General features: G+C 38.7%; 4 protein-coding genes, 1 long non-coding RNA gene and 2 other non-coding genes across 7 annotated transcripts in view; 4 read left to right on the top strand and 3 right to left on the bottom strand.

The window, feature by feature from the left end:
- LOC124384658 (leucine-rich repeat flightless-interacting protein 1-like) overlaps nt 1–27,579 on the bottom strand; it is a 468,068-nt gene that overhangs the window by 309,157 nt on the left and 131,332 nt on the right. The gene's annotated exons all lie outside the window — the stretch shown is intronic.
- Nucleotides 74–146, bottom strand: trnav-uac. The gene has a single exon. It is a non-coding gene; the product is annotated as a tRNA-Val (tRNA).
- On the bottom strand, nt 749–821 carry trnaa-ugc. Its single transcript has one exon. It is a non-coding gene; the product is annotated as a tRNA-Ala (tRNA).
- LOC124384742 lies at nt 9,522–10,571 on the top strand. Its single transcript, XR_006925556.1, has 4 exons — nt 9,522–9,562; nt 9,681–9,763; nt 9,864–9,900; nt 10,308–10,571. It is a non-coding gene; the product is annotated as an uncharacterized LOC124384742 (long non-coding RNA).
- Nucleotides 11,485–13,837, top strand: LOC124384522 (little elongation complex subunit 1-like). The gene is made up of 3 exons (XM_046847457.1): nt 11,485–11,649; nt 13,368–13,528; nt 13,742–13,837. The coding sequence occupies exons 1-3, from the start codon at nt 11,493–11,495 to the stop codon at nt 13,835–13,837; spliced, it is 414 nt and encodes a 137-aa protein (XP_046703413.1). The 5' UTR covers nt 11,485–11,492.
- Nucleotides 21,869–24,425, top strand: LOC124384604 (little elongation complex subunit 1-like). The gene is made up of 9 exons (XM_046847595.1): nt 21,869–21,906; nt 22,133–22,170; nt 22,319–22,401; nt 22,517–22,544; nt 22,634–22,684; nt 23,155–23,423; nt 23,707–23,869; nt 24,013–24,173; nt 24,303–24,425. The coding sequence occupies exons 1-9, from the start codon at nt 21,884–21,886 to the stop codon at nt 24,324–24,326; spliced, it is 840 nt and encodes a 279-aa protein (XP_046703551.1). The 5' UTR covers nt 21,869–21,883; the 3' UTR covers nt 24,327–24,425.
- On the top strand, nt 24,667–26,576 carry LOC124384520 (little elongation complex subunit 1-like). Its single transcript, XM_046847456.1, has 5 exons — nt 24,667–24,860; nt 25,096–25,196; nt 25,282–25,380; nt 25,503–25,677; nt 26,549–26,576. Exons 1-5 carry the CDS (start codon nt 24,835–24,837, stop codon nt 26,574–26,576), a joined length of 429 nt encoding a protein of 142 aa, XP_046703412.1. The 5' UTR covers nt 24,667–24,834.

Genomic DNA, 27,579 nt, shown 5'->3' with positions numbered 1-27,579 from the left:
TGATGTTCATCGCGCGCATGGGCCCTGTAACCGCAATGGACAAAAAGCATTTAGAATAAGAGACTCAAGGGTATGGCTCCACTGGGGTTCGAACCCAGGACCTTCTGCGCGTAAAGCAGACGTGATGACCGCTACACTATGGAACCTGCTGCTGAGAAGGTTGATGTCAAAATCTAACTGGAAAAATATAAATTAAACTTAGAAAATTCACTGACTTAAATGTCACAATCATCTCCACTGTTTTGATCGTGTTAAGCTCCAGGTTTTTATGACTGCACCATGTCTCTCAGGTCTTTCTTCACTGAAGCAGGGTCGTTGGCTGGAAACTGATTTTTCAGCTTTTTAGAGTAGCTCCTCTTAGACACTCTATGAGGATCAATAATGAGGATTAATCTTCCTCATATTAATATCATATCAACTGAGATCAGAAAGCTGAGGGTGAAGGCCTGAATTGATATTTCTGCTCATTAATGCTGTTTAGTTGACTGTGTGGTTCCATTATGTAGTAGTCATCACATCTGCTTTACATGCAGAAGCTCCTGAGTTCAACCCCCAGTGGAACCATGCAGCTGGCGAACCTGAATGAGGTTTATGTTTTTGTGAACAGTTATGTTAAGAAAGCGAAGATATTCCCTCAAATTATAACACAATTCTGCAAATAAAAATACCAGGTTAACCTTTTTCTGCATTGTGCTTTTAACAGCATTGGACAAAAAGCATTCCACAAGTAGAATCAGACTCAAGGGCATGGTTCTACTGGGGTTCGAACCCAGCACATTCTGCGTGCAAAGCAGACATGATGACCACTACACTATGGAACCTGTACATCTCTAAACATCTCTTTTAAAATCTCAGTGGAAAAATATTAATTAAACTTAGAAAACTCACTGACTCAAATGTTCCCAGGTTTTGCCCAATAATAGTTTTAGCCATGCAAATGAGTTTATTACTGCTGCTGACATTACTGAGTAAAATGCCGCTTCCTCAGAAGACCACACACAGTAGGCTCATGACCACCGAGTGATAAATCTCCAGCATCTTAATGCACTTAATGCAAAATATACAAATAAAAAAAAAAACAGGTTCCATGTAGTGATTTATAACTTCTGCTTTACATGCAGGAGGTTCTGGGTTTGACTCCCAGTGGAATCATGTATAAAACAAATATTATGTAAGAGTGTTTCTTCTTCTTTAAACCATAGCGTGGTTGTGATCACCTCTGCTTCACACACAAAAGTGGCCGTAAAACTTTAAGAAGAGAAACAAAAGCTGAGTCCCATGTGCTAGGTGGCCAAGAGTTTTAAATAAAAAATAAAATGAAAGTAAATATAAAATAAACCGTATCCTGCTAGCGGGAAAGAAATTCCACCATTAGGGTCCCTTAACTGGTTCCATTGTGTAGTGGCTAACGTGATTTTCAAAGCCCTTTTTCTCACTCTGGATGTATACAGTTCTTGAAAAGTGGACAGGGGGACGCCGATAAGCATTGCAGCCGTCTAAACTGTCCTCTGTAGTCCTCTGATGTCTGATTTTACAGCTGCGCAGAACCAGACAGTTATTAACAATAGATTAAATGAAAAGGGGTATAAGTTATCATGATAAATTATATATCATTCTAAAAGTCTAAGCCTCAAGCATCGATTTTAGATCACTGTTTTTAAATGGAACACTTATAACGAATGTATTTCCTAAATTTGTGTAAACAGTACACGCAAACAACATGCATAAAAAACAGAACTTACACTATAATTGTAATAACGAGTCACAAACGCATCCAAACGCACAATTGCTGCAAATTCCTGTTTATTTGGAAAGATAAGGTTCCACTGAACAACATACCGTAGAGCATTTTTGGTCTTTTGTTTGTATCTGTTTTAGAGTAACTTTCGCATAAAGAATGACATCTTGGTGGTAAAAAATAAATATGGCTGGTAAGATATAGTTTTAATAAACAAATAAGAGTAACCACTAAAAAAAGACAAAGACAGGAAGAATCTTATCAGTGATACAACTGAACTCTGCAGGTGTTTGTGGAGACGTTTTGCTTTGCACCACCTTTCATTTCCAGTCTTTTATTTTCAGCCAGTAGCAGTGTGGAAACAACATGTTCCATAGAAAATGTAGCCAATCAGTGCAGGATTTTAACGATACATGGGAGGTTTTTATTCCCCGTGTGGGCGAGTTCTTAGTTTTATTCATCTTTAGAAGCTCTTAGTGGTGAAAGAGTGCGTGACGTGCACTGTGACGCACCTGGCAGGAAGTGGAATGCAGCTCTTTCCAGCTCGTGATAACTGAGCTTTGTTTACAAGAAATAAAAAAGGAAAGAAAAAGTGTACAGTAAAATGTTGTTTTATTAAAAATTGCATGAAGGATCACGGATGAGGAAAATATTCTTGTGTGGAATGACGACAGCGACCTGGTGATCTGCATGTGGATGGAAAATCTGAGTCTATTTTACATCTGTGAGGGAGAAAAGGACCAGAAATATTCTCAGATAAATGTTTTTGGAATTTACATTTTAATGATATCTTCATAAAATGTTAAATATACATACATGATACATGTGACTTTTAACCCAGTACTTTATTCAAGTACATAATTTATACAGAAACACGGTACACAGAGTATTGCATGATGGGTTCTCTATATTACCATAAAAATATTGTTATTCATAACCATAAAGAATTTTTATTTTCCACAGGAATGAAAGTGTTGAAAACCAGCTTCTGGCACTTAAAGGTATCTATAGTGTTGATGTTTATGTCTTCAGTGTGTAAGACGATACAAATTATTACTGCATGATAGGGTTTTATCAAATAAACATATAATATCATGAGTGTGATCTGAGCAGCTTTCATTTCATTTAGTAAATTATTTTACACAACACACCTTTAACATGTACAGTAAATTCACATTTACGTACAGTAAAGTACGTAAATTCCCGGGACCTCACACCTAGTAGCACCCCTGCTGAGATTTTCACAGGCCTGTTCTCCTGCTTTTGTTGTGCAAACACACCAATTACCTGTGAGGCCTGGCACATTTGCAGAAAGACAGTCACGAGTATATGTGCTTTTTTTCTATAGGCCTGTATAGTACACATCAGAAAACATTGTAGCACTGGTATAAAATTATACACACATTTACATACGTTCATGTGGTTATAGTCTGTTATCGTGTTGGGTTCTCTCTTTCTGCTGTCACCGATCGCCACGTGACGTCTTGGTGCATGGAACTTAGAACACACACAGTCTTGTTTTTTTTAGTTGAATAAATTGTCAAGGAGACACTGCCACTTCTAAGCACTGAAGTGGAGAATACAACTAAATAGGAATCCTTTCTAACACTAGCCGTGCAGTGTCTTTTGCAAGTTGAGGAAGTTCACGATCGGACTTTATTCACCGTGCCCAGTAGCATTGTTTTGCTCTGCAGCAGTCTGTGCGACAGTGAAGTAAAGAAATTGTCCGTTGTGACATTTCTCCCATCATCCAAAAATGGCTCAATCAGATTCATGACCACGTTCTCTGCCAGCCTCTCTCCCTTCTGACGACTGGGGTCCTTTCCCAAATAAGGAGATGCATTGCAGACATATTTGGTCTCCAAATCCGTGGCCATCCAGAACTTGATCCCAAATTTGTCTGGCTTGGTTGCGATATACTGTGTGAATGGACAACGAACCTTGGTAGGGAACAGCTGTTCATCTATGGTCATGTGTTCTCCTGGAGTGAAACTCTCAGCACAGTTCTTGTTGAAGCGTGTTCAGATGTCGGAGATCGCAGCAAATTTGTCTGTTAACCCGTTCTGCCCATGTGTCCTTGTCATCAAATCAAAGGTGTTGCATAATTAAAATGAATCTATCTCGGGACATTGTCTCTTTGATTACTGGCACCAGAAAGCTTTTGACCAGCAATCCACAATGGCACCAACGGGACACATGATTGCTCTTACAAACAGAATTGAAATGAATGCCATCAGTTCATGAATTGCCAAATTCCAGTCCGGCTCTGTTCTGCGGGCTTGATGGACCGTGCACTCCCTGATGGTCTGCAGCATTCCCACGTCTAACAGGCAAAGGAAGCTTTGGAGCACGCTTGTAATTTTACGCTGTCGGAAGATAAACAAATAGAGAATGGTACATTTACTTGAACCTCACTCTAAATGAGTTTATATAAATATCATATGTACTATGGCATTGACAAACCTTAGCAGACTCTGTGGGTCCAGCTTGCGCAGTGAAGCACGAGTGATTTGCTACTGCACTGGGCATTCCAATGTCCTTCCTCTACCCACACAGTGCCGTCTTTTGCCGTCTGGCTCAGACAGGGCTTCCCAGTACCACGGTGCATCTTCCGTGGAGGCATGTTGGGTTCTTGTGAGGAGGTATCAGTGGCCTGCTGGACAAATGAAATCTCTCCTCCATCAGAGTCTGCTTTGTCCAAAATCTCAGCAGGGTTGAATAACACCTCAGGACGTGCACCAGAAAATAAAAGTCAGAAATTCTAGTGTTAAATGCAGATGTGGAGCTCTGGATGTATCAGGTGGCAGATTTCTATACCACCTGGAAAATGTGTGTAAGATTATCAGGGTGTGTGGTGTTTTGCACAATGTGGCACTGAGGACCAGTTTCCTCTCCTCCTGACCTCCCTAAGATGCAAGAATCCATGAGGAGGTCATACGAGTTTGTAAGGAAGACAGAAATCATGGTTTAACTTCATCTTTTAATAATTGTGCAATTTTACTTTTGTCACATTTTTCCAAAAGTTTATCATGTGGATTTTAATTATTTATCTTAAAAGCATCCTCCAGTTGAGAAACACTGATTTAGAATCAGGATTTTCTAAATTAGTGGGTTTTTTATTATTTTAGGTTTTATTGATTTTATTAATTATTATTGAACATGGAGAGGTTTAGCTTTCAGTTCCTGTCCTTGATGTCCAGACTCACTTGCCTTTTTTTTTACTGGAATTGGTGATAGTCGTCTGATCCAGTCCGGCAAAAGAGCAGATATAGAACTGTGAGACTTCAGTGAAGACCACACCGCATTGTGAATCCTCAAATCAACACCGGGAAGACTCGATGAGAATACAATTGAGTCTGTTCCGATTGTGTGAATTTGTGACAAAGGATAGGACGACAATTCCAATCACGATGTTTCGCTGGTTCAGTTGTCCATAGAACATAGCCACAGAAGGTGATGGTGTAGTACGTTACAAAGGTGCTTTGCATGACGAAGTCCGTGAACAGAAAACTGTGAGTGCTCGGAGCACCCACTGAGCTGGCAGTAACTCCAAACGATTGGGCAAGGGTAATAGCCCTACGCACATGATAGATACGGGTGATCAGCTGAAGTCCTGCAGGAAGATCATAGACAGAGTTCTGGATGGAATCTAGCCACATTCCATCTGGGGAGAACATGTCAGCATGGTGCAGAATGTCCACCACCGGTCTGAACGGGTCCTCGTCAGTTTCCCAAACGAATTCGTCCTTTTCTGGAGGAAACCTGTACCATTTACGGGGTCCATTACGGCACCATTCACCTAAAGGACAGGTGGGCTGCTGCAGGCACCACAAGCAATTATTTAGAAAAATGGACACAAGGGCATAACAAGCATCGCAGGGACCTCTAAAGGTGTCAAAGTCGAAGCGATACCCCTCAGCACATGCTTTGATGTACGCACACGTGCGTTGATGCAGACGGATAACTTTCAGAAGCCTCCTATGTTCACCAGCTGCCATGTTCCTGCACACAGCATAAAATACACACAACAACAACATGATTTATATACGATATAATTAAATAATCAGAATTGAAGCATAGAAAGAGTTTAGTGATTTTAGTTATAAGGAAACGTTTGTTACAGTCATTTTTTCTTATTGACTATGGCCATAATCCCTCCATCCAAATCCACATAGATGTTTTGATCCATATCTGTGGAGATGTTTTCTGTAGAAGACTCTTCACCTGTAATTTTATACACTGGGAGCTGTACGTATTGTCTAAACAATGACAAGGAATTCCACAACAGATAAAACATGCCACGGCTGCAAGGATTATTAAAATTGTAGTCCCAGTCTGACCCTATTCTACTCTATTTATTAGTATATTATGTTAATTATACTTGGAGTAAACAGGTTACATGAGTTTGATTAAAATATGGGATAAATAGGTTAAATTAAGCTACTTCATTGTATCTAATAGATTCTATATTAATTATTAGGTAAATTTGTTGGATTAATATAAAAAGCTAAACTATAAAAGCTAAGCTTAGCTAGCCGGCTAGTTACCCATGCTAATGTCGCTAAATGATGACTTTTCACTTTTCGAGTCTTCTACTAAATAATCTACAATATTCTGCCATAATTATTTAGACGACTTACCAGGTACCTGTATGAAGAAATGTTCAATAGAAGAGAAGTTGTATTTTTTTTAGTTGCTGCTAATCGCTGCTGCTTCTTGCTGCTGTTTGTTTGTTTGGTGGTTGTCAATTTAAGTGTCTCTTTACTTACAATTGGTAAATTTACAAATGAGAAACAAAAGCACGCTCTAATTTATATAGATGTGTCACACTGTGACATCACACCTAGATGCCCCGCCCTCTGCCTGTGACATCATCATGTCACTCACTTTCTTTTTCTCTCTTTCTCTCTATCAGAGTAGGAACATTCTGACCACCTGCTGGTTTCTTTTTGAGAGACTGCTAAAAGGAAATTTCTTGAACAATCTATGGATTCAGTCTCAGTCGACGTCATTGTTTTGAATAGAAGTGACCGAACTGAACTCTTGAACCGAGTCACTTGAACTGAATCTAAGGAGTCGAAATCATCGAATCGAATCTTTTCTAACTGAATTGACCAAACTGAATGGACTGAATTATTAAAATGAATCTATTAAATAGTTCTTTCTGATGTTTTTCTACTAACTGCAGTTGTCAAAAGTTATACTTGAACTATGATGTTATGAGGCTACATTGGAACTAAACTTTATAGTATTGTGTGATCAGATGAACCCATGAAGAACTCATGTATTGTAAACTGATTTAATCTCTGTGTTATTGTGATTTAATATTTAAACTGATGCTGTGAATACTGTTCAATAACTGTTTATTTTATTACTTTAACTTCTGTTCATGTAAAATTGGGTTTAAACAAAACCTTTATTTTATTATTATTTACTTTTGTCCCGTTTTCCCAACATTTTATCATGTGGATTTTAATTCTTAGTTAAATTTAAATGATGTAAAATAATAATTTAATAATAGAAACAAAACACACACTATATTTAAGATATTTATTTATTTTGAAGGAAGAAAAAATATTCAGTTACAATAATCACTGATATTTGTGTACTTTATTATATGTAGGACATGTCCAGCTTGATCTCCTCTTTTTCTTTCTCTGGTTTTCTTTCTCTAGTGCTGAAGTCATATTGCTGAACAGCTGTACAGCTTCCTTCAGTCACTCTCAGGTTTCCATCCTCATTTCTCTTCCTCACCTAAGAATCTTTGTTTCACACAGATTTTCTGCGCCTCTTTGGGCTTGTAGAGGTTCAGCTTTCTGTTTCTGCTGTTTCTCATAGTCAGAACCCAAAGTGCTCTCAGCTGAGCAATTCTCCAATTGCTCTTGGTTTCTCAGAATGATCTTTCTCAAGCTCCTCAGTCTTCTTCTGTATCTTACAGTGATTCACAGTAAAATCCGGTCCATCGTCGTCACTCCCAACGAAAACCTCAACATCTTCAGCTCAGCTACCTTCAGCTCCACTTCCTGTCTTTTACTCAATGCCACTGTCTCTAAACCTTACAACATCTCAGGTCTCACCACAGACCTATAAACTTTCCCTTTCACTCTCACAGATACTCTTCTATCACAAATCACTCCTGCTATCACTCTTCTCCACCCACTCCACCCTGCCTGCAGTCTTTTCTTCACTTCTCTAACACACTCTCCATTACTTTGCATTGTTGACCCCAGGTACCTAAACTCCTCCACCTTCTCCACCTCTTTTCCCTGCAACTGCACCCCTCCACTGCCCTCCCTCTCATTTACACACATGTACTCTGTCTTACTCCTACTGACTTTCATTCCCCTTCTCTCTAAACCCTGCTGTATGCCTTCTCTAGATTTAAACACAATGCAACTCCTTCTGACCTTCTCTGTACTTCTCTTTCAACATTCTCAAAGCAAATAATTGAGAAAAGGCAAAGACAAAATAAATTTTTTTAGTCCTCTTCATGTTTTATATGCAGTTTCTGCTGTTTATTTAGTTAAATACCCACACTGAAACATATTTAACTGTAGACAAACCATTAATGGTAGGTTATGTAACTGTACATCCTCAGTGTTATAGTTAATGTTCATTTAACTGTACATCCTTAGTGTTATAGTTACTGTTCATGTATCTGTACATACTCAGTGTTATAGTTACTGTTCATTTACTGTACATCCTCAGTGTTATAGTTACTGTTCATGTATCTGTACATACTCAGTTGTTGTTGTTATTGTTGTTCTGGTGTTTTATGGCGGTTTGGCAGACCAACGAAAAGGTGCATTACCGCCAACTAATGAATGTTTGATTATCTAGCTTGAAGGACCATGCTCGGTCAAGGCACACACTGTGCAAGAGATACGGGGGTGTTTCTCTGTGTATCTCTGTGATGTCACAGTGCGCCGCTTTCGACCACATGCATAAAAGCCAGAACACCGAGCTTACGGCTATACCACTCTGAGAACGCTCAATCTCGTCTGATCTCGGAAGCAGCCAACAAACTCAACACATCGAGCGTCAAACTTCTCAATCATGCAACCAAATCGATCTATATCATCCACTTCAGAAGAAACACATTAGCGGTAAGTTACTTTACAAGTCTTTAGTTTAATTTATTTTGCAGGTTTCCGCTAGTCACACGTTAGTCACATGCTCACCCAGAACTTCCGGCAAGTACGCTCTAGCTAGCATTTAAAGGCTGTAAGCAGAAGGAGGCTCCACTGAGTAAACGCGTCCCATCAGCATTCATAAAGACTGAACCGGCAAAAACCCAACATCATTTAGGAGCTGAGCTGCGTGTGCCACGCCCCTCAAAACTCTTTGTAATGGAATAGTGTACACAAATCATCTTAATTTTTTCTCTCCAGAGGGCAATAAAGTCTCGTTGATGATAATCTATAAAAAAGAGAAAATACGCTGTAGAAACACTGAGGAAGAACGATCAGACTACAGAGATACTCATTATAAAAAAATTTACAAAATCTTTATCGAATGATTTTTGATTAAAGCAGTTTTTTCTTTTTTTTCAGATTCAACAAACTCTCTAGAATAAAATATTGAAAGACCTACAGAAATGGAAAAGGCAAACATAAGCCAGCGGGAGCTTCAGGCCATTAAGAGCCTTATGCTACTCAGCAACACTCACAAGTATGTTTTTTTCTCTTTATACTTTATTCCAATCATTGCAGTGATACTATATAATATGTAATATAATAATACATTATATAATGTTTTATTTAAATGTTTCTTTTCCCTTCCACAGAAATGTCAGTGTTGAAAACCAGCTTCTGGCACTTAAAGGTGTGTAAGAAAGTACAAGTTGATTATTACTGCATGATTCAGTTCTATTAAAATACACATATAATGTGATAATGTGATCTGAGCACCTTTTCATTTCATTTTGTAAATTATTTTACAGAAGTGAACACCAGACAAAATCTGGAAATCCGAGGCCTGAAATGCAAAATCAGCAGCATATAGAAAAGCTTTCGCTTAATGGAGGTACTTTCTTTCCATTTTTAAATGCAGACATCATTGAACTTTTAGTGAGAAATGTGACTAAATAAAACTAAATCTGCTTTTTGTTTTGGATCCTCAACAGGAAAAACTTTACAAAGTGGAGAACGAGTTGAACAAAGGTAACAGTAAAATCTCTAATACTAAGTTTCTGTACATTTTGATGTGTTCTGTATTTGCATTTAATATGTAATAAATGAACACAAATAATAAATAATACAATTAAAAATAATAATAATTAATAAAACATAAACAAGCAGGAAGCTGATAAACGTATTTAAATGTGACGTTGTAATCTAATTTTAGTGGATATACAGTTTAATCTTAGCATGTGCTAAACCTAGTATGTACATTATCACCAAAAGTATTGGAACATTAATGGAAAAAGTGTTGACAAGGCAAATTCTTCACCGCCTTAATGAACCTAAATGTGTAACAGTCATTTTTTAAGATCTAGGAAGAAATATTGTAAGTCTCTCGGGATAAGGGCGTGTGACAAATTATATAAATTTCTTTTATATTCATACAGACCCAAAGCCCACAGCAAAGTGAACTGGATCAGACATGTCACCACCCAGGAAAGCTCAAAAGCCTCGACTTGATGCTGCTTCAGCTGATCCTGTAAACACAACACACACAACACAATCTCTCATCTCCAGTGCATTAGAAACACTACAAAAGTCCTGTTCTGATGTTTTACCTACAGACAGGATTCATGCACTTCTCACAGGAACAAGTGAACTTCCTGTTTTGAGAGATGAAGAGAAACACGTCATTTCTGAGTTTTGTGTAAACAAAGGTCAGTTCTTATCTTTTGTTTTATTTAGTGTGCATGCGATTTAAACACTTTATTCTTTAGCTGTGGATTTGAGTTTCTTATTTTTTAAAGTTGATTCATAATTCACTGGTTCTGATGTTCTTAAACTGAACAGTAGATATGATTTATCATGTAAAAATTTATACATTTTATACAATATCTAATAGTTTTCCTAAACCCAGTCTACAGTCAAGTCTCAACTTCCTTATACAGTGGAACCTGGTTATGTCGATGTCCTAGGGGGTCGCCAAAAAGCATCGAGGTAACCGATGATCGAGATAAACGAAAATCAAAATGGCGGCAATATATTAACGTGCTTGAAATTTCTTTATGTACATGATGTGCGTTAATAAATGAGAATGTGCATGCACGTGTTTTTGAAGAGTTTTTTACACAACAGCGTTGCCGCGATTTGTTTGATGAAGGCATGTTATAAAAATACATACAGTACATGTTTATCTGTCAGGAATCCACCTGCCACGCCCCCTTCGGCCCCCTTCAGCATGTCAGGTGCTTTCTCGGCCGCTTTCTCTGAAGCTCCCGGCTTGAATCGCGCACATACGATGCTCATTTATCATCATCACCAGCTCCTATTTAAACTTCCACACTCTCACTGTCCGTTATTGTTGGTATATGTTGGTTCACGGCGGTCGTTGTTATCGCTCATGTGTATCCCGGTACGTGCCTTCCCACCGGCACTCTCATAACGGCTGCGCTTTTCTTCCCAAAGCACACCGCGGATGTCCACTTCAAAAACGTCGACTTAATAGGGTTGTCGAGGTAACCGAGGGCGAGATAACCGGGTTCCTCTGTATTTGTTTTAAATACATGATTTAAATACGTTTATTCAGTTGGAAGCTTAAAAATTTTCTCCGTCTCATTTAGTCCTTAGCAGAGATGTTTCTGTCTGTGATTTTGGAGAAGATCAAGGTGGAGAGAGGGTTTATGGGACATGATCTCCTGCAGTCTCTCTGTAGGGTTTATGTAGGCGTGTGTCAACAGAGAGGAGACTGTCACAAAGCACATGCTCTCGTCTACAGACTCCTTAAAGAAGGTGAGATTATACTGATATTTCATTACTTATCTACTAAAAATGATCTGGACACTGATACAGAGAAGTAAATTGTGTCTTGTTGGTGATGTACAGTGGATGTAAAACGTTTACACACTCTCATGAAATGGCAGGTTTTTTAAATAGAAAGATAAAAAATACCAACAGTGTAAACGTCAAACTTGTTACATGTTTAATGTGATTTTCCAAAAAACAAATATCCAGAGACAAAAAAAATATTTATTAATTGGTAACTTTTTAAATAAAAAACTATCACAGCTTGATTGCAAAAGTCTGAAAATCCCCCAAAACTACTACTTAGTGGAAGCACAACTTGCCTTTATTATGGCATCAAGTCTTTGTGAATAATCTCTATTAACTTCCCACATCTACACTTTGGAATTTAATCTATTCTACTTTGCAGAAATGTATCTTTAAATTGTGAGGTGATCTTCTGTGTATGGCTCATTGTAGGTCATTTCATAGGTTTTCAGTTGGGTTGAGGTCTGGGCTCTGGCTGGACCATTCCAGTACTGTGATGATCCTTTTCTGAAGCCGTGCCTTTGCTAATTTGGATATGTGCTTTTGGTCATTGTCATGTTGAAATGTGAAACTCCTCTTTATTTTCAGCTTTTTTACAGAAGACAACATCACGGTCTTCCGGGTTCTCCCCCTCTCTGCTGGATTATCTCTTTCTTCCACAGGAGTGGCTCTCGTTCCTGATCATCCCCTCATCTTATGCTCGTGTCTTATGCTCGTGTTTTTTTGTCTCGCCTCAACCCGCCCTGCACCTGTCCCGTCACGTCAGGAGCCTCAACCTGATCTCAGCTCCTAGGGTGTCTTCAGCAAGGTCAAAGAATCCTCCCTTCCACCACACCAGCCACATGACTGTGCCATCAACCTGTTGCCTGGAACCTCTTCTCCCCATGGACGTTTGTACAATCTGTCTGGACTGCAGGAGGCCATGCACCAGTATATTCAGGAGTCTCTCTCTGCCGGGAGTATTCACCCATCCTCCTCCCCTGGGGCTGGGTTCTTCTTTGTGGAGAAGAAGGACAAACCCTTCGCCCACGTAAAGACTATCAGGGACGTAACGCCATTACTTTTAAGAATCGCTATCTCCTACCACTCATGGTGAACGGGAGCTCCTGGCTATCAAGCTGGCCTTAGAGGAGTGGTGTCATTGGCTTGAGGGGGCCAAGGTGCCATTCATGGTTTCATGGCAAACGATGTCCCCTGCCCGGTACTGGCAGGTCTGGCTGTCCCCCTGAGACCTCTCTCTCAAGGCTGTATAAAAGAAACTTGCCCCACGCTTCCACACACACACACACACACACACACACACACACACACGTCCCCTGTCCCATTTCTAAAGTGATCAACACTGTTGCGGTCTGCCTCAAACTCCCCAGAGTCCTCTGGATCCACCCATCTTTTCACGTTTCCCGTCTCTAACCCGTCTCGGCTTGTGCCTTCCCGCTCGCAAAGTGCACTTCCGGGTCGGCTGCAATTTTGAGGTTTTCCCACGCTGCCCGGTATTTAAGAACCCTAAGAACTCTCCCTCTCTGCCGGGATATCGCTTTCTTTCCCGATGTTTTCCTATTATTTCTGTCTGCAATTTGATAAGGTGCAATTTTATAAGGTGTGTCAACTTTTTATATCCAATGTCTTTTTTTTTTTTATACACTGTATTTATGTTCTATTGTTTTGTTGCTTTGCAGACTTTCTTGAAGCCCCCAAAGTGATTATGGTCATGGTGACAGCATGGCCAAGTTTTTTGTCCTATGAAAGTTCTTTATGCCGAGTAATTCACATAGTGAGCAACCTGAAAGCAAAGGGAAAGATATTTCACTTGCTCACCAAGTATCTGCACTGGGATGAGGTAAGAAGCTGATCCTCAGTGTTCCTCTCAGTGTCATTTTTATTTTAACTGGACTTTATCAAGTATTTTACTGCCTTCTTAATCTCCCTTTAATTTTCAAGTATCAGTGTAATCTAGTGGGACAAATTCCATATACATTTATATTGAACTACGCTGTCACTTAAACAGTGTTTTATTGCACTGGGTATTAAATAATGATGTATTTTTTGCCAGGAGCCTCCGGGAAACATCTACAATATGATTACCAGCACCCTGAAGTCTTTCCTGGAGAACAGCTGGTATGGTTATAATCTCTGCCCTGCTACCTGAACTACATCTTCAGTCTGGATCTTCTGTGTGCACAACTGGGCTGGACTTGGACCATTACCAATATTATACGGTACTGAATGCAAAACATCTTCAACATATTGTAAAGTTAATATTTAAACAGCCATTTTATATCTAATTTTAATACAATAAGATCTCATAGGGAAAAATGTGGTAATTGTTGATATGGTGATGTTTCTGTGAGAAAATGTTTATTGTGCATTTATAAATTAAGTTTCCAGGATCAGTGTTCAGACAGTCAGAGAGAATTCTGTAACTTTAGCTGTAAGTATTTCACCATGGAAGGGTCTCTATTTGGGAAGTGGTAGCTCAGTGGTGAAGGTCAGGGGTTCAAGCCCCAGGATCACCAAGTTCCAGTCATGGCTGACCCAGTGCTCTGCCCCCGGCTTTCTATCATAATGCCTGTCATTTTGGATGTTATTATTAAGGTGGGTAGTCGATACATCAGGTTTCCCTTCACTGTGACACACTGACCTGCTTCAGCACATGATTCCTTTATCCTGACACATAGCAGTGTAGGGAACAGACTACAGGCAGCTGCAGGACGTGATGACTGGCTTCTTGGTGACTTTAACAACATGTAGAAATTGTAAACATTGTCCTGATGTAGTCTATAATATGACAGGTGACAGAGCCTTCACCCCTCAGACGCTCCTCACCTCTTGAAATGCAGATGTGGAGCTCTGGATGTCTCAGGTGGCAGACTTCTATACCACCCGGAAAATGTGTGTAAGATGATCAGGGTGTGTGGTGTTTTGCACAATGTGGCACTGAGGACCAGTTTCCCCTCTCCCTCCTGACCTCCCTCCCCCTCAGCATTATGACCCCGAGCCACAGCCCCCTGCTCCACAAGAGGGATATAAACAAGATGCAAGAATCCATGAGGAGGTCATACGGCGTTTAAAAGGAAGACAAAAATCATTTAACTTAATCTTTTAATAATTATACAATTTTACTTTTGTCACATTTTCCCAAAGGTTTATCATGTGTATTTTAATTATTTAGTTTAAAAGCATCCTCCAGTTGAGAAACACTGATTTAGAATCAGGATTTAAATGATGTCGAACACTTCAATAAACAAGTGATTTCATATTTTACATTTTATTGATTTTATTAATTATTATTGGACATGGAGAGGTTTAGCTTTCAGTTCCTGTCCTTGATGTCCAGACTCACTTGCCTTTTTTTTCTCTCTATTTTCTTTTTTTTACGGGAATGGGTGATAGTTGTCTGATCCAGTGCGGCAGGGGAGCAGATATAGAACTGTGAGACTTCAGTGCAGACCACACCGCATCATGAAACCTCAAACCACCACTGTGAAGTCTCGATGAGAATACCATTGAGTCTGTTCCGATTGTGTGACATTTGCGACAAAGGATAGGACGACAATTCCAATCACGATGTTTCGCTGGTTCAGTTGTCCATAGAACAGAGCCACAGAAGGTGATGGTGTAGTACGTTACCAAGGTGCTTTGCATGACGAAGTCCGTGAAGAGAAATCCGTGAGTTCTCAGAGCAACCATTGAGCGGGCAGGAACTCCAAACGATTGGACAAGGGTAATAGCCCTACGCACATGAAGGATACGGGTGATCAGCTGAAGTCCAGCAGTAAGATCATAGACAGAGTTCTGGATGGAATCTAGCCACATTCCATCTGCGGAGAACATGTCAGCGTGGTGCAGAATGTCCATCACCGGTCTGAACGGGTCCGCATCAGTTTTCCAAACGAATTCGTCCTTTTCCGGAGGAAACCTGATCCATTTACGGAAGAAATTATAGCACCGTTCACCTAAAGGACAGGTGGGCTGCTCCAGGCACCACAGGCAATGCTTTTGAAGAAGAAGGAAAAAACAAGCATCGCAGGTAGGTCTAAAGGTGTCAAAGATGAAGCTATACCCTCAGCACATGCTTCCATGTACGCACACGTGCCTTGATGCAGACGCATACCTTGCAAAGGCCACCTATGTTCACCAGCTGCCATGTTCCTGCACACAGCATAAAATACACACAACAACAACATGATTTTTATACGATATAATCAAAGAATCAGAATAAAAGCATAGAAAGAGTTTAGTGCTTTTAGTTATAAGAAAATGTTTGTTATAGTCATTTTTTTTATCGACTAGGGCCATAATCCCTCCATCCAAATCCACATAGATGTTTTGATCCATATCTGTGGAGATGTTTTCTGTAGAAGACTCTTCACCTGTAATTTTATACACTGGGAGCTGTACGTATTGTCTAAACAATGACAAGGAATTCCACAACAGATAAAACATGCCACGGCTGCAAGGATTATTAAAATTGTAGTCCCAGTCTGACCCTATTCTACTCTATTTATTAGTATATTATGTTCATTATACTTGAAGTAAACAGGTTACATGAGTTTGATTAAAATATGGGATAAATAGGTTAAATTTATCTACTTCATTGTATCTGATAGATTCTATACTAATTATTAAATACATATGATGGATTAATATAAAAAGCTAAACTATAAAAGTTAATCTTAGATAGCTAATGTCACTAAATAATTACTTTTTACTTTTCAAGTCTTCTACTAAATTGTCAGGAATCCCCCTGCCACGCCCCCTTTGGTGCTTCGGGGAACGCCCTGCTCCTTCTCTCATGTGCCCCGGCCACATGGAGCTCCTCGCATCGGGCTTCATTGAGAACACCTGAGGCATATTCACTCACTCATCACACCGCCGATATAAACCCCACATTCCCCCACACTCCGGCTCCTTTATTGCATGTTCCTGTGTGTTCATATTGCCTTATGTGCGCGCGCATGCGTTTCCCGCTACGTGCAGTTCGACCCGGACTCTCGCTCTCGCTCCGTGCACTCTTTCCAGGCGCACCGTGGATATTACTTTCCTTTTTCCCGGATTCCCTCATTCGGATTATTCCTCAGACTCTGGACTATTGTGGGCCACCGGAATAATCCTTTCACAGCAAGTATTTGTGTTTTGTCTTCGCCCTTTTGTTTAAATAAAACTTTATTCGCTGTTACTTTGGCTTCCGCCTCCGTTTCCCGCATGACATAAATAATGTACAATATTCTACCATAATTATTTAGAAGATTTACCAGGTACCTGTATGAAGAAATGTTTGATAGAAGAGAAGTTGTAAATGTTCTTAGTTGCTGCTAATCGCTGCTGCTTCTTGCTGCTGTTTGTTTGTTTGGCGGTTGTCATGGAGATACTAGAATTTTTATGATGATTCTGTACACATCACTCTGGTAGGAGATTAAACCAAAAATTCATCCTTAAAGAAAATATAACTGTTTCATCCTGTTCCTTTTGCCACATCTCATCTCTGAGACTTTTCAGATGTTGCTACACTGAAAACTAAATTCAGATCTCAGCTCAATATTGAACATGACTTGAGAGTGACAGTATCAAGTCTACAACCCCGTTTTAAACAGATTTATGAAATACATTTTCTCTATTTTTGTTTTTGATGCTAGTTGATGTTCATTTAGAATTGGATAGTTCAATAAATTAGACATTTTTCAACTTGATGAATTTCATTATCCTTTTTTGAGGTGACGGAGGACAGGTGCGTTTAAAAACCCACCCCTCTGAAGTGGTAAATGGCAGAAAAAGATTGAGAATCACTGCATTAAAACACAAACAGAAGTCACATTAGTACAGAATGGAGCATAAAGCACGTCCTGATAGTGCCGCTAGAGGGCAGTGTGAGACAGAGTTGAGGATGTGAGCTGTGTGAAGCTGGAGATCAATAGTCTGTTAAGGGGTGGGAAGAGGGGAAAAGAAGGGGAAGAAGGGAATAGAGGAAAAAGAAAGAGGAAATGGATAGATGATTGACATTTGTTATGGTTTTTGGCAGATTGATGTATATAAATTCCCCAATAGTGCACAAAACTACTGATGATGTGAATGAAAATACATCACTTGTCACTCATGTTAATTAATATCTGTATGATTTGACTAATTTTTCCAATAAAGGGGCATAAAATGGATATATATTTATTTTCTTAATTTACTTATTTAACATTTTAAACAAAAGTTTATTATATGGGACATGTTTTGTATTTGTTTATTTACATTCTACATAATAATAATAATAATAATAATGATGATAATGGGTTCAGCAGGTTCACAGAATAATTCATGAGTCACTGTTTTATGAACGATAAAACATTTTATTTTTAATTACTGAAAATGCTACAAAAATGTCAAATGATAAATTATAATAGATTTAAACACACAAAAATACAAATTACAAAACTATGTATATTTTAATAAAGGTTATTTAACAATAGATATAATCAAATACAATGATAAAAAAAAAAGTCCCTAATTGGGATTAAAACAACCTAATCATAAATAACTATAGATTATAATAGTAATAAGAAATGATTAAAGGAGCAGAACTGGAAGAAACAGCAGGACCGGATGCAGATGAAGGACTGGATGCAGATGAATATGTTTAATCCACAATCATCTCTGTACACTAGTGAGAGTCTGAGGGCAGAAGTGAAGTGAAATGAAGATCTATAAATATAACACACTTTAACACACTTGAGCAAAAAGCAAAGTCTTTTACACTGATCTCAGTGCTTCCACTATTTGATCACTGGATGAGAAATGGGAATAGATAAAGCAGATATTGTTCTATATGATTTTATACCATTTCTTCTGACTAGGAGCAGGTGTGTTTCCAGCTTCAGAGCCAAACCCCAGTGCTGCCAAACCGCCGCAGACGAGACGTCCACTCATCGTCCTCTACCGCCACAGAGGAGACGTCCACTCATCGTCCTCTACCGCCGCAGTCGAGACGTCCACTCATCGTCCTCTACCGCCGCAGTCGAGACGTCCACTCATCGTCCTCTACCGCCGCAGACGAGACGTCCACTCATCGTCCTCTACCGCCACAGAGGAGACGTCCACTCATCGTCCTCTACCGCCGCAGTCGAGACGTCCACTCATCGTCCTCTACCGCCGCAGACGAGACGTCCACTCGTCGTCCTCTAAAACCTTGTGTGAAACAAACACAAACAAACAAACAAACAAACAAACACAGTAACGTAATGCATGTACAACAGTTTCTTTAAAGATCTATGAATCTGCTGCTGTTGTTTGTAATATTGTACATCATAATAGACGACAGCATGAAAGTGATGCAACATACTGCACTGATGAGCTCAGGAAAAAACACATTAATGTAAATGTAATGCACGTATGAGAATTTAGTTTTTAAGATACATGAATCTGTTGTTGTTTATGTCGTTAACGTAACATATAATAAGAGATAGTAGCTTGAAAAGTGATGCAATGTACAACTACCATGCGAAAAAATACATTAATACACAATATCATACACAAAAATGTTCTTTCTAATGATCTGTTCTTTATGTTAATGCAGTTGATTGTAAAAGACAGTAACACATGAAGTGCTGCAGTATATTAGTACATCATGATCACCAAAGATCAGAACAACACCATAATAGACAATAAAATACAGGAAAATATGCACAAGTCTATTGTGGTTCATGTGGGTGGTCATGTAGTAAATTTTACCGGAGTTTTCTCAAAGTCTAATTCCAGAAAATATACGTGCCGTGGACTACAGTTGAACTCCTGGAGAATAAAAGATGGACAAACTCGTGCCCAGTGTTGTGCTGGTTACTAAGAAATAGTGACTAGTTACAGTTACCAGTTACTTCATTCAAAAAGTAATGCGTTACTGTTAAAACTAACTTTTTAGTTACTTTTTTAAAGAACCTTCTTTAATGTTCTCATTAATGCCCTTTTATGTGTTATGATCTACAAACACAAAACTGACTTAATCACAAAGTCATTTTTAAACACTATTTTATTAAAGTCAGAGCAGCACAAACTGAATATATCACAAGCATTTCTGAAATAAATAACAAAACAAGCTAAATAATATATTCACAATCAAACACTAAAGTGACTTCTGCATCATAAAAGCTGTTGTGTTGAGCTCTTAAACATGTTCCTTTCACAGCTGAAGTATGAAAACTATCAACAATGTAGAACAGAACACCGGGTTAGCTTCTAGCTTCTAGCTCCTCAGGCATGGAGTTTCTGGAGGTGTTGCTATCGCAGTAGATACGACCTTCAAACCAGAAAGACACAGCTTACATTAGACTAAAAAGTATTTGTCTTTATACTCAACTAAAGTGAAATAATGAGCATATTTCCACTTTGAGAAACTCGTCTTGCTCTCGCCTCGACTCGCCATTACTGCCGCACAGACGTGAATAAACGGAGACACGCCCACAGTGCGTCTTCTTCCTGTTTACAGTGGTTCATACTCCAATCCTACAATGTGTCTCTGCTGTAAACAGGTCAGACTGTAGTCTACACTTCAGCCCAAATTCATTCATTTTATAAAAGTTACCATACGGTAACAGTAACGGAGTTACTTTATACATACAGTGTTGGGCGGTAACGCGTTACTTTTGACAGTAACTAATACTGTAACGCGTTACCGCCCAACACTGTATGTATGTATATATATATTTTTTTATATGTGTGTGTGTGTGTGTGTGTGTATGTGTGTGTGAGTGAGACAGTGAGGAGTGTGACTTCTGAAGACAGAAGTCTGTCCTGAAGGTGTATCAGAACTTCACTGAACTGTACACTCACCTGATACACACACACACACACACACACACACACACACACACACATTTAAATGGCTATCTCTCTAATCACACTTAATTCCTCCAGGATTAATTACAGGTTGGTGACCTCTAACCTCTCGTGTGGTGCTGATGTTCCTCCTCAGAAGTCCGTCTGCTGTCTGAAGTCTCAGCTCCACCTTCTTCAGGTCATCAGACTTCATCAGGGCTGTCAATTAAACAAACCTATGTTTATCTACACTTATGATACCAGGACGAGAAAAACCCCTCTGAAGATGTTCTTCTTAATGACTGAAATCCGTATCAGAGCTCTTTTATAGAAATATATATATGACTGTATATTGCTGCTGCCATTAGGACATTATTTCACATCACATGAATCTGCTGCACTTGTGAGTGGATTTGATTTGGACTTTTCTGATAAGCGTCTCTAATAGATCAGTGTAATTATTATAATATTAACGCTTAGTGGCGTCTCACCGTCCAGACAGTCTCCGTCTCTCTAAAAGACGCAGAGAGACTACAATTATCTCATACATACAACTGAGCATATCATTTAAACTCACACCTAGAGGTCGACTGATACAGGATGACCAATATATGTTGCTGATTTCTTTTGTCCGATATGTTTGTCCAAATAAAATCTCTACAAATTTAAACCTATTTTGTAATGACACTGAATTGAAATAATAAAAAAAAACTTATAAATCTGTGTGACATGAACTGAATCATATTTCTTGTCCACTTATTACACTATTTATAACTTTTAGAATAAACTTTAAAAACTGGACCAATATAAAGTTTGTTCACAAACTATTACTAAACTGAGTTTATTCATATGATCATCACTATTCATTACATCACATTACCTCTGTCTTTGTCCTGCTTTTCTTCTTCTACGCTTCTACTTCTTTTTTATTTAATTTGTATTGTTTTCCAGCACAGTAATGTGATGAATGTAAATAATGTTTGCATCATTATGCTATAAAACACATATTATCCCATTAAGTTCGGAGCATGCGCAGAAAGAACCGGAGACATGACTGCACAGCGTTTTTTACTCGTTTACTCTGCACACTGCAAACACACCCACATGCAGCACGAGAGTGCCCTCTAATGGCTATCAGATATTATTACATTAATGCAAAAACATTACAAATACGGTACATCGTTATGTAACGCAGAAGCCCCGCCTCTCCAGTAGCGTCCGCATCCCTGATTGGTGCATCAATTTCCCATGACGAAAGAAAACGGCCCAAAGCCACGCCCCCTTTGCCATGGAAACTAGTACACACATCGCCATTTTTCTGGACAGCTGACAATTAAGACTGCGTGTGGGTGATTTTCATAAAATAAAAAAGAAACTGACTGTAGATTTGAAAAGTTTAAAGATGCTGAACACAGACACAAACAAGTAAGTTTTTTACTGTTTATACTTTATTTTTACTAATTATTTTTCTGTAATTTTTCTGTAATTATTCCCCCCCCCCCCAATGTATTATCTTTAATGTAGAATTGTTCATGTCACGTGATTTGGTCACATTTAATTTATGTAAATGTCTGCAAACAAAATCATCCTACAGATAAAGTGCACATGAACATCGTGTTCTACCTGAACCTTTTTTTTTTCTTTTCTAAAGGAACTCTGGTATTGAAAACCAGTTTCTGGCACTTAAAGGTGTGTATAGTTTAAATGTTTCTGCTTTCAGTGTGTAAGACAGTAAAAGCACAGTATTACTACATGATACATTTCTATCAAATAAACATATAATGTGATTAGTGTGATCTGAGCACCTTTTCATATCATTCTGTTAACTATTGTACAGCCGAAAACACCAGTAAACATCTGGAAATTCAAGAGCTGAAGTGCAAAATGAGAAGTCTCGAGAAAATCATCTGCTTAATGAAGGTACTTTCTTTTGATTTCAAATGCAGACATAATGAAACTTTTAGTGAGATCTGTGACTAAGTGAAACTAAATGTCATTCGTTTTGTCTCTGGTGTTTGTCTTTGAACCTTAACAGAAAAAACTCAAGAACGAGTTGAACAAAGGTAGTACAAAAACCTTTTGAGGTTCTGTATATTCTGATGTGTAAAGTATTTGCATTGACAATGTAATAAACTGATGATTGTCATTGCAGAGACAAAGAGTTCCTTCACTCAAACTGACAATAAGCAGAAAGCTGACAAAGGTATTTAAATGTGACTTGTTGTAAACTATTTTCTGGAGGAGATACAATTCGATCTTAGCATGTGCTAAAGCGAGTATGAACATTTCCCTTCCAAAAGTATTGGAACAGCAAGGCCAGATGTTTGTTTTGTATGTAATGAAGAAAGAGTCGACAATGCAAATTTCTTTCACCATCCCAAAACAATAAGGAGAACGTGGAACTAGAGAAAGATTAACATCTTCCAAAAAACACACACCAAAGGCTTCATAAACAGCAGCAAACAACGTCAGCTGAACCTGTTACTTCACATTGAGCTGTAATTAGGAGTCTTTCATGATAGAATGTTAATCAGCCGAAGATCTTAATATGGTCACATTTTTCTTTAACCAACAAAGTAAAGTATAAATTCTGGTTATTGTATATAAAACATAAAATAATACATTTAATGTGTTTGTGTTTGCATGTATCTGATTGTAAATATCCCATCGCAGGAAATCAAACCCAGACAAACCCGAGAGCAAAAAGAGCCGCATCAGACACGTCACAACCCACGACTGCTAAAAGACCTCGAATTGATGCTGCACAGCACAAACACAACAAAACACAATCCCTCATCGCTTGTGCATTGGAAACTCTTCATGATGCCAGTTATGATTTATTATCTACTAACTGGGTTTCTGCACTACTTAAAGGCAGTTGTAAACTTCCTGGTCTGACAGATGAGGAAAAATCGGTCACATCTGTGTTTTGTGTAAACAAGGTCAGTTATTATCTTCTGTTTTATTTAGTGTGCACAAAATTTAAACCACTTTATTGTGTAGCTGTGGATTTGAGTTTTCTCATTTGTAAAAGTTAATTCAGTGCCCTGATGTTCTTAAAATGAACAGTAGATATGGTTTGTGGTGTAAAAACGTTTACTCCAGGTTTTGGTTTAAATAAAGTCTAATAGTTTTCCTACACATCTAATAGTTTTATATACATGATTTGAGTACATGTGTGATTTAGTTGGATATTGGATGATCCTTTTCTTCTGCTTCATTTAGTGCCTAACAGAGACGTTTCTGACAGTCATTTTGGACAAGATCAAGGCAGAGAAAAAGTCACATAACGTCCTGCAGTTTCTCTGTAGGGTTTATGTAGCCTTATGTCAGCAGAGAGGAGACTCTCATAAAGTGCACACCCTCGCCTACAGACTTCTTAAAGAAGGTGAGATTATATTGACGTTCCATTACATATCTATTAAAAATGATTCAGTGATACAAAGAAGCAAAATGTGTGTTGTTCTGGTTTTGTATTTCTTTCTATACAGTGTATTTTAAGTCTGTAGTATTTTTTTGTTTCCTTTGCAGACTTTCCTGAAGCCCCTAAATTAATAATGGTCATGGTGACAGCATGGCCATGTGTTTTTTCCTATGATGCCCCTTTATGCAGAGCCATACACATCGTGACCAAAATGAAAGCGGGCGGAGATATTTTATGCTTGCTCAGCAAATATCTGCACTGGGATAGGGTAAGTAGCTGATTCTTATCAACACAGTCATCAGAACAGTCAACAACTACAACAACAGTCAACATCTAGTTTTGATTCTCAAGTCTCAGTGTAATCTAGTGGAGCTAATTCGGTTTTTTTGCTTCACAGTTTGCGTTACAAGTCACTATTTAAGGATATTATTCTTTGTATTAGTGTGAGTAAATGCTGATGACCATTTGCAAAGAATGCCTCATTATGTTCATTATTTACACCTGCTACTGTCTGATACATAAACCCTATAATAAAGTGTGCTACTTTACATGTCTATTTACTATTTATTTTCTAGAACTCCTCCTTATATTAGTGTTAATAAATGGAGTTATAACCATAAAGAGCGGAATGCACAGTTAGAGCACAACCTCCCTGTTCTGAGGATCTGTAATTGTGATTGGTTGTGACCTTTCCATCATCACTATATTATTGTAAACATTATTTTAATGAACTGGATTTTAAAGAAAAGATGTTTTCTCTACCAGGTTCCTCCTGAAACATCTGCAGCACCATCACCAGCACACTGAAGGCTCTTCTGGAAGACAAACGTCTGACATTCCAGAAGAGCCGCTGGTATGGTGAGGATCTCTGTCCTACCGCCTGGGACTACGTATTCAGCCTGGATCTTCTTTGTGCACAACTGGGCTGGATGTGGACCGACACCCATGTTATTCGGTACTGAATGCAAAACCGCGTCATCGTGTTTAATTCCCAGCTTTCTAGTTTCAAAAATAATAATCATTTGATAGATTGCAGTCCTACAAATGTGAGACTCATATGAGACAGTGTGTGTCTCAATAATCAAGTGGTTGAAATATTGCAAATTTGCCATCCATGTTGCATGAACTCACAATTGGTCAATCAGTTACTGCTACAAAACACTTAATATATCCAATTTTTTATTTAATAGAAAACGTGTTTGGCTGATCTTGAACACTTGGCTGTTGGAAACACAAACAAAGCAAAGGCAGTTAAGAAACGTCTCTGTTGCAGCAGTTATCAGGCTACTTGGTAAGTTTACTGTAAATCCTGTTTTGGAGCACATTTTTCTGGATTCTTCAGTTTTACACTCATGGTCTTTGTCCTTCTCAAACAGGGCGACTTGGCCAACAAGGCCTTAAGGAGAACCTGGCAGCATCAGTGGAAAATCTGACAAAAAGCATCATTGAGTTTGGGACACAAAAAGTCTTGGAAGGTACTGTATTACTAAAGGATCAAATCTTTATCAGTCTTTATCTTTATTCTATAAATTTTAGTTCTCTATTATAAAGAAAGTGCTTCAGTAAGTTCTAATTGTATTATGTATCTTGTGTGCAGATATGCCATGGGAGGTGCAGCTGTCATTAATCTATGCCAGTCATGATCTTGCACCCAGCAACCCCAAAACCACTCTCAAGACTTTGCAATTATGGCAGCAAAAGTTCACAAAGCCCGTTCCCCCAGCCGTCACCAAGTGCATTAGTCAGATCAGCTTCCTGTCAACCAAAAAAAAGCCAAATATTTTTTTCTAGATAATAATTATAGAATTGTATGTCTTTATAAATAAATAAATAAAATATATAATAGATCTGCACAGCGTTATTGGTAATCTTTTATAATTTAAATATTATAATAATCAATTGATAGGGAGTCTACTGAGAGGCCAACAGCAATACTTAAGGAACTACAGGAAGTTCTGGCAGGTACTGGTCACTCCTTGCATGTGAACATCATCTCCTGTATTCTGTACAAGTCTTGGCTGTCTGGTAGGAGGTAAGAAGGAAGCTGTTTCTTACAGAGAATAATATACAATTCTGTCTGTATTGTCAAGAGATTCATTAGGTTCCCTGGTGGTCTAGTGGTTAGGATGCGGCGCTCTCACCCCTGCGGCCCGGGTTCGATCCCTGGTCAGGGAACCAACCCCAGCCATTAGGGCTGCACAAGCCTTAGTGCCAGTCCCAAGCCCGGATAAATGGGGAGGGTTGCATTAGGAAGGGGATCCAGCGTAAAAACGTGCCAAATCAAACATGCGGATGATCTGCTGTGGTGACCCCTAACGGGAAAAGCCGAAAGAAAGTTTTTTTAAGATGTACACATTTTTTTCTAAGGAACTTCAGCATCTATGGATGATGTAAAGCTCAAAGTGTGTTCATTGAATGACGTTTTATTTTTTATAAGTAAAAATGTTTTTTATAAAACTCATCTGAAGCATATAGTTTTACAATAAATAAAATACAATACAGTGTGCACGTGTGAGAGAGAGAGAGAGAGAGAGAGAGAGAGAGAGAGAGAAAGAGACCGTGGGCAGAGCACCTCGTTGTGATGTCACAGTGGGGCAACTTATATGTAAGTCAGAACGCATCTCTGGTTCTCTCATTTCCGAGATTTCTGCGTGTGAGTAAAGAGGCATAAACATGGAGCTCTTCAGAAGGTTAAGAAAAATTTATCAAAGCAGAAGAAAGAAGAAATCTGAGCAGATTGCTGAAATGAAGGAGAAGCTGGAACACATGGAGAAAGTAGTAAAAGACTTGGATGCATTTAATAATCTAATGATAGAGAAGATAACAGAAGAGAAAGAAGAGAAAGCCATTCTGCTACAGACGGTGCAAAAGCTGGAGGCTACTTTGGCTCCTGAGCGAAAGCAGCAGGAAAAGTATATAACTGAGAGAAGCCAGAGCTGGGCGAGAGAACAAAAACAACTGGAGGAACGTGTTGCTCAGCTTGAGGTCATTTTAAGAAGAAAGAAAGGAAAGAAGGCAAAACTAGACATGAAGACGAGTAATAACTTACACCTCCAGACCACCAGGGCGCTCCAGGATTCCCTGAATCACTCCGAGGAAAAGAAGTGTGCAGATCATCAGAGTGATCATTTGAGGAGCGACAGAGAGCGACTGAAGCAACGTCTTGCTCTGCTGGTGACCACTTTAAATTTTGAACAAAATAAATTTGAAAAGGAAATAGAGATGATCAAACTAGACATGGAGGAGATGATCACCAGACACTTTCAAACCATCAGAGAGCTGCAGGATTCCCTGAATCATTGTGAGGTAGAGAAAAATTATTTAATGAGAGACAGAGAGCGACTGGAGGAACGTGTTGCTCAGCTGGAGGAAACTTTAAAATTTGAGAAAAATAAATGGAAGGAAAAACTAAAGGCCAAACAACAGATCATTCACTTTATACACAACTTCTTCAATAATTCATTAAGAACAGGCAATGGCAGCAGTGGAGAGCAAAACATCTTCTAATCTCTGGGCAGGTTTAGATTCAGCATATGAGCACATGTTATACATATAATAAAGTACAAAAATAAATCTATGTTTATTGTAATATTTAATCAAAATTACATGTTTAAATATTGTGTGTTTTTTGTTTCTATTATTAAAATGTTGGACTTCATTTAAATTTAACTAAG

This window comes from Silurus meridionalis, chromosome 4, assembly GCF_014805685.1.
Source record: "Silurus meridionalis isolate SWU-2019-XX chromosome 4, ASM1480568v1, whole genome shotgun sequence".
NCBI classification, from domain to species: domain Eukaryota; kingdom Metazoa; phylum Chordata; class Actinopteri; order Siluriformes; family Siluridae; genus Silurus; species Silurus meridionalis.
This window is presented reverse-complemented; position numbering and strand designations above follow the sequence as displayed.

Bases quoted from the DNA above. Each gene is read 5' to 3' on its own strand.
- LOC124384522 (XM_046847457.1), top strand. From the start codon at position 11,493: ATGTTTCTGTCTGTGATTTTGGAGAAGATCAAGGTGGAGAGAGGGTTT. The intron at 11,650-13,367 runs GTGAGATTATAC...GTTGCTTTGCAG, and splicing joins CTACAGACTCCTTAAAGAAG to ACTTTCTTGAAGCCCCCAAA. The intron at 13,529-13,741 runs GTAAGAAGCTGA...ATTTTTTGCCAG, and splicing joins AGTATCTGCACTGGGATGAG to GAGCCTCCGGGAAACATCTA.
- LOC124384520 (XM_046847456.1), top strand. From the start codon at position 24,835: ATGTGGACCGACACCCATGTTATTCG. The intron at 24,861-25,095 runs GTACTGAATGCA...TTTATTTAATAG, and splicing joins ACCGACACCCATGTTATTCG to AAAACGTGTTTGGCTGATCT. The intron at 25,678-26,548 runs GCCAAATATTTT...CTCATTTCCGAG, and splicing joins TTCCTGTCAACCAAAAAAAA to ATTTCTGCGTGTGAGTAAAG.
- LOC124384604 (XM_046847595.1), top strand. From the start codon at position 21,884: ATGCTGAACACAGACACAAACAA. The intron at 21,907-22,132 runs GTAAGTTTTTTA...TCTTTTCTAAAG, and splicing joins CTGAACACAGACACAAACAA to GAACTCTGGTATTGAAAACC. The intron at 22,545-22,633 runs GTAGTACAAAAA...TTGTCATTGCAG, and splicing joins CAAGAACGAGTTGAACAAAG to AGACAAAGAGTTCCTTCACT.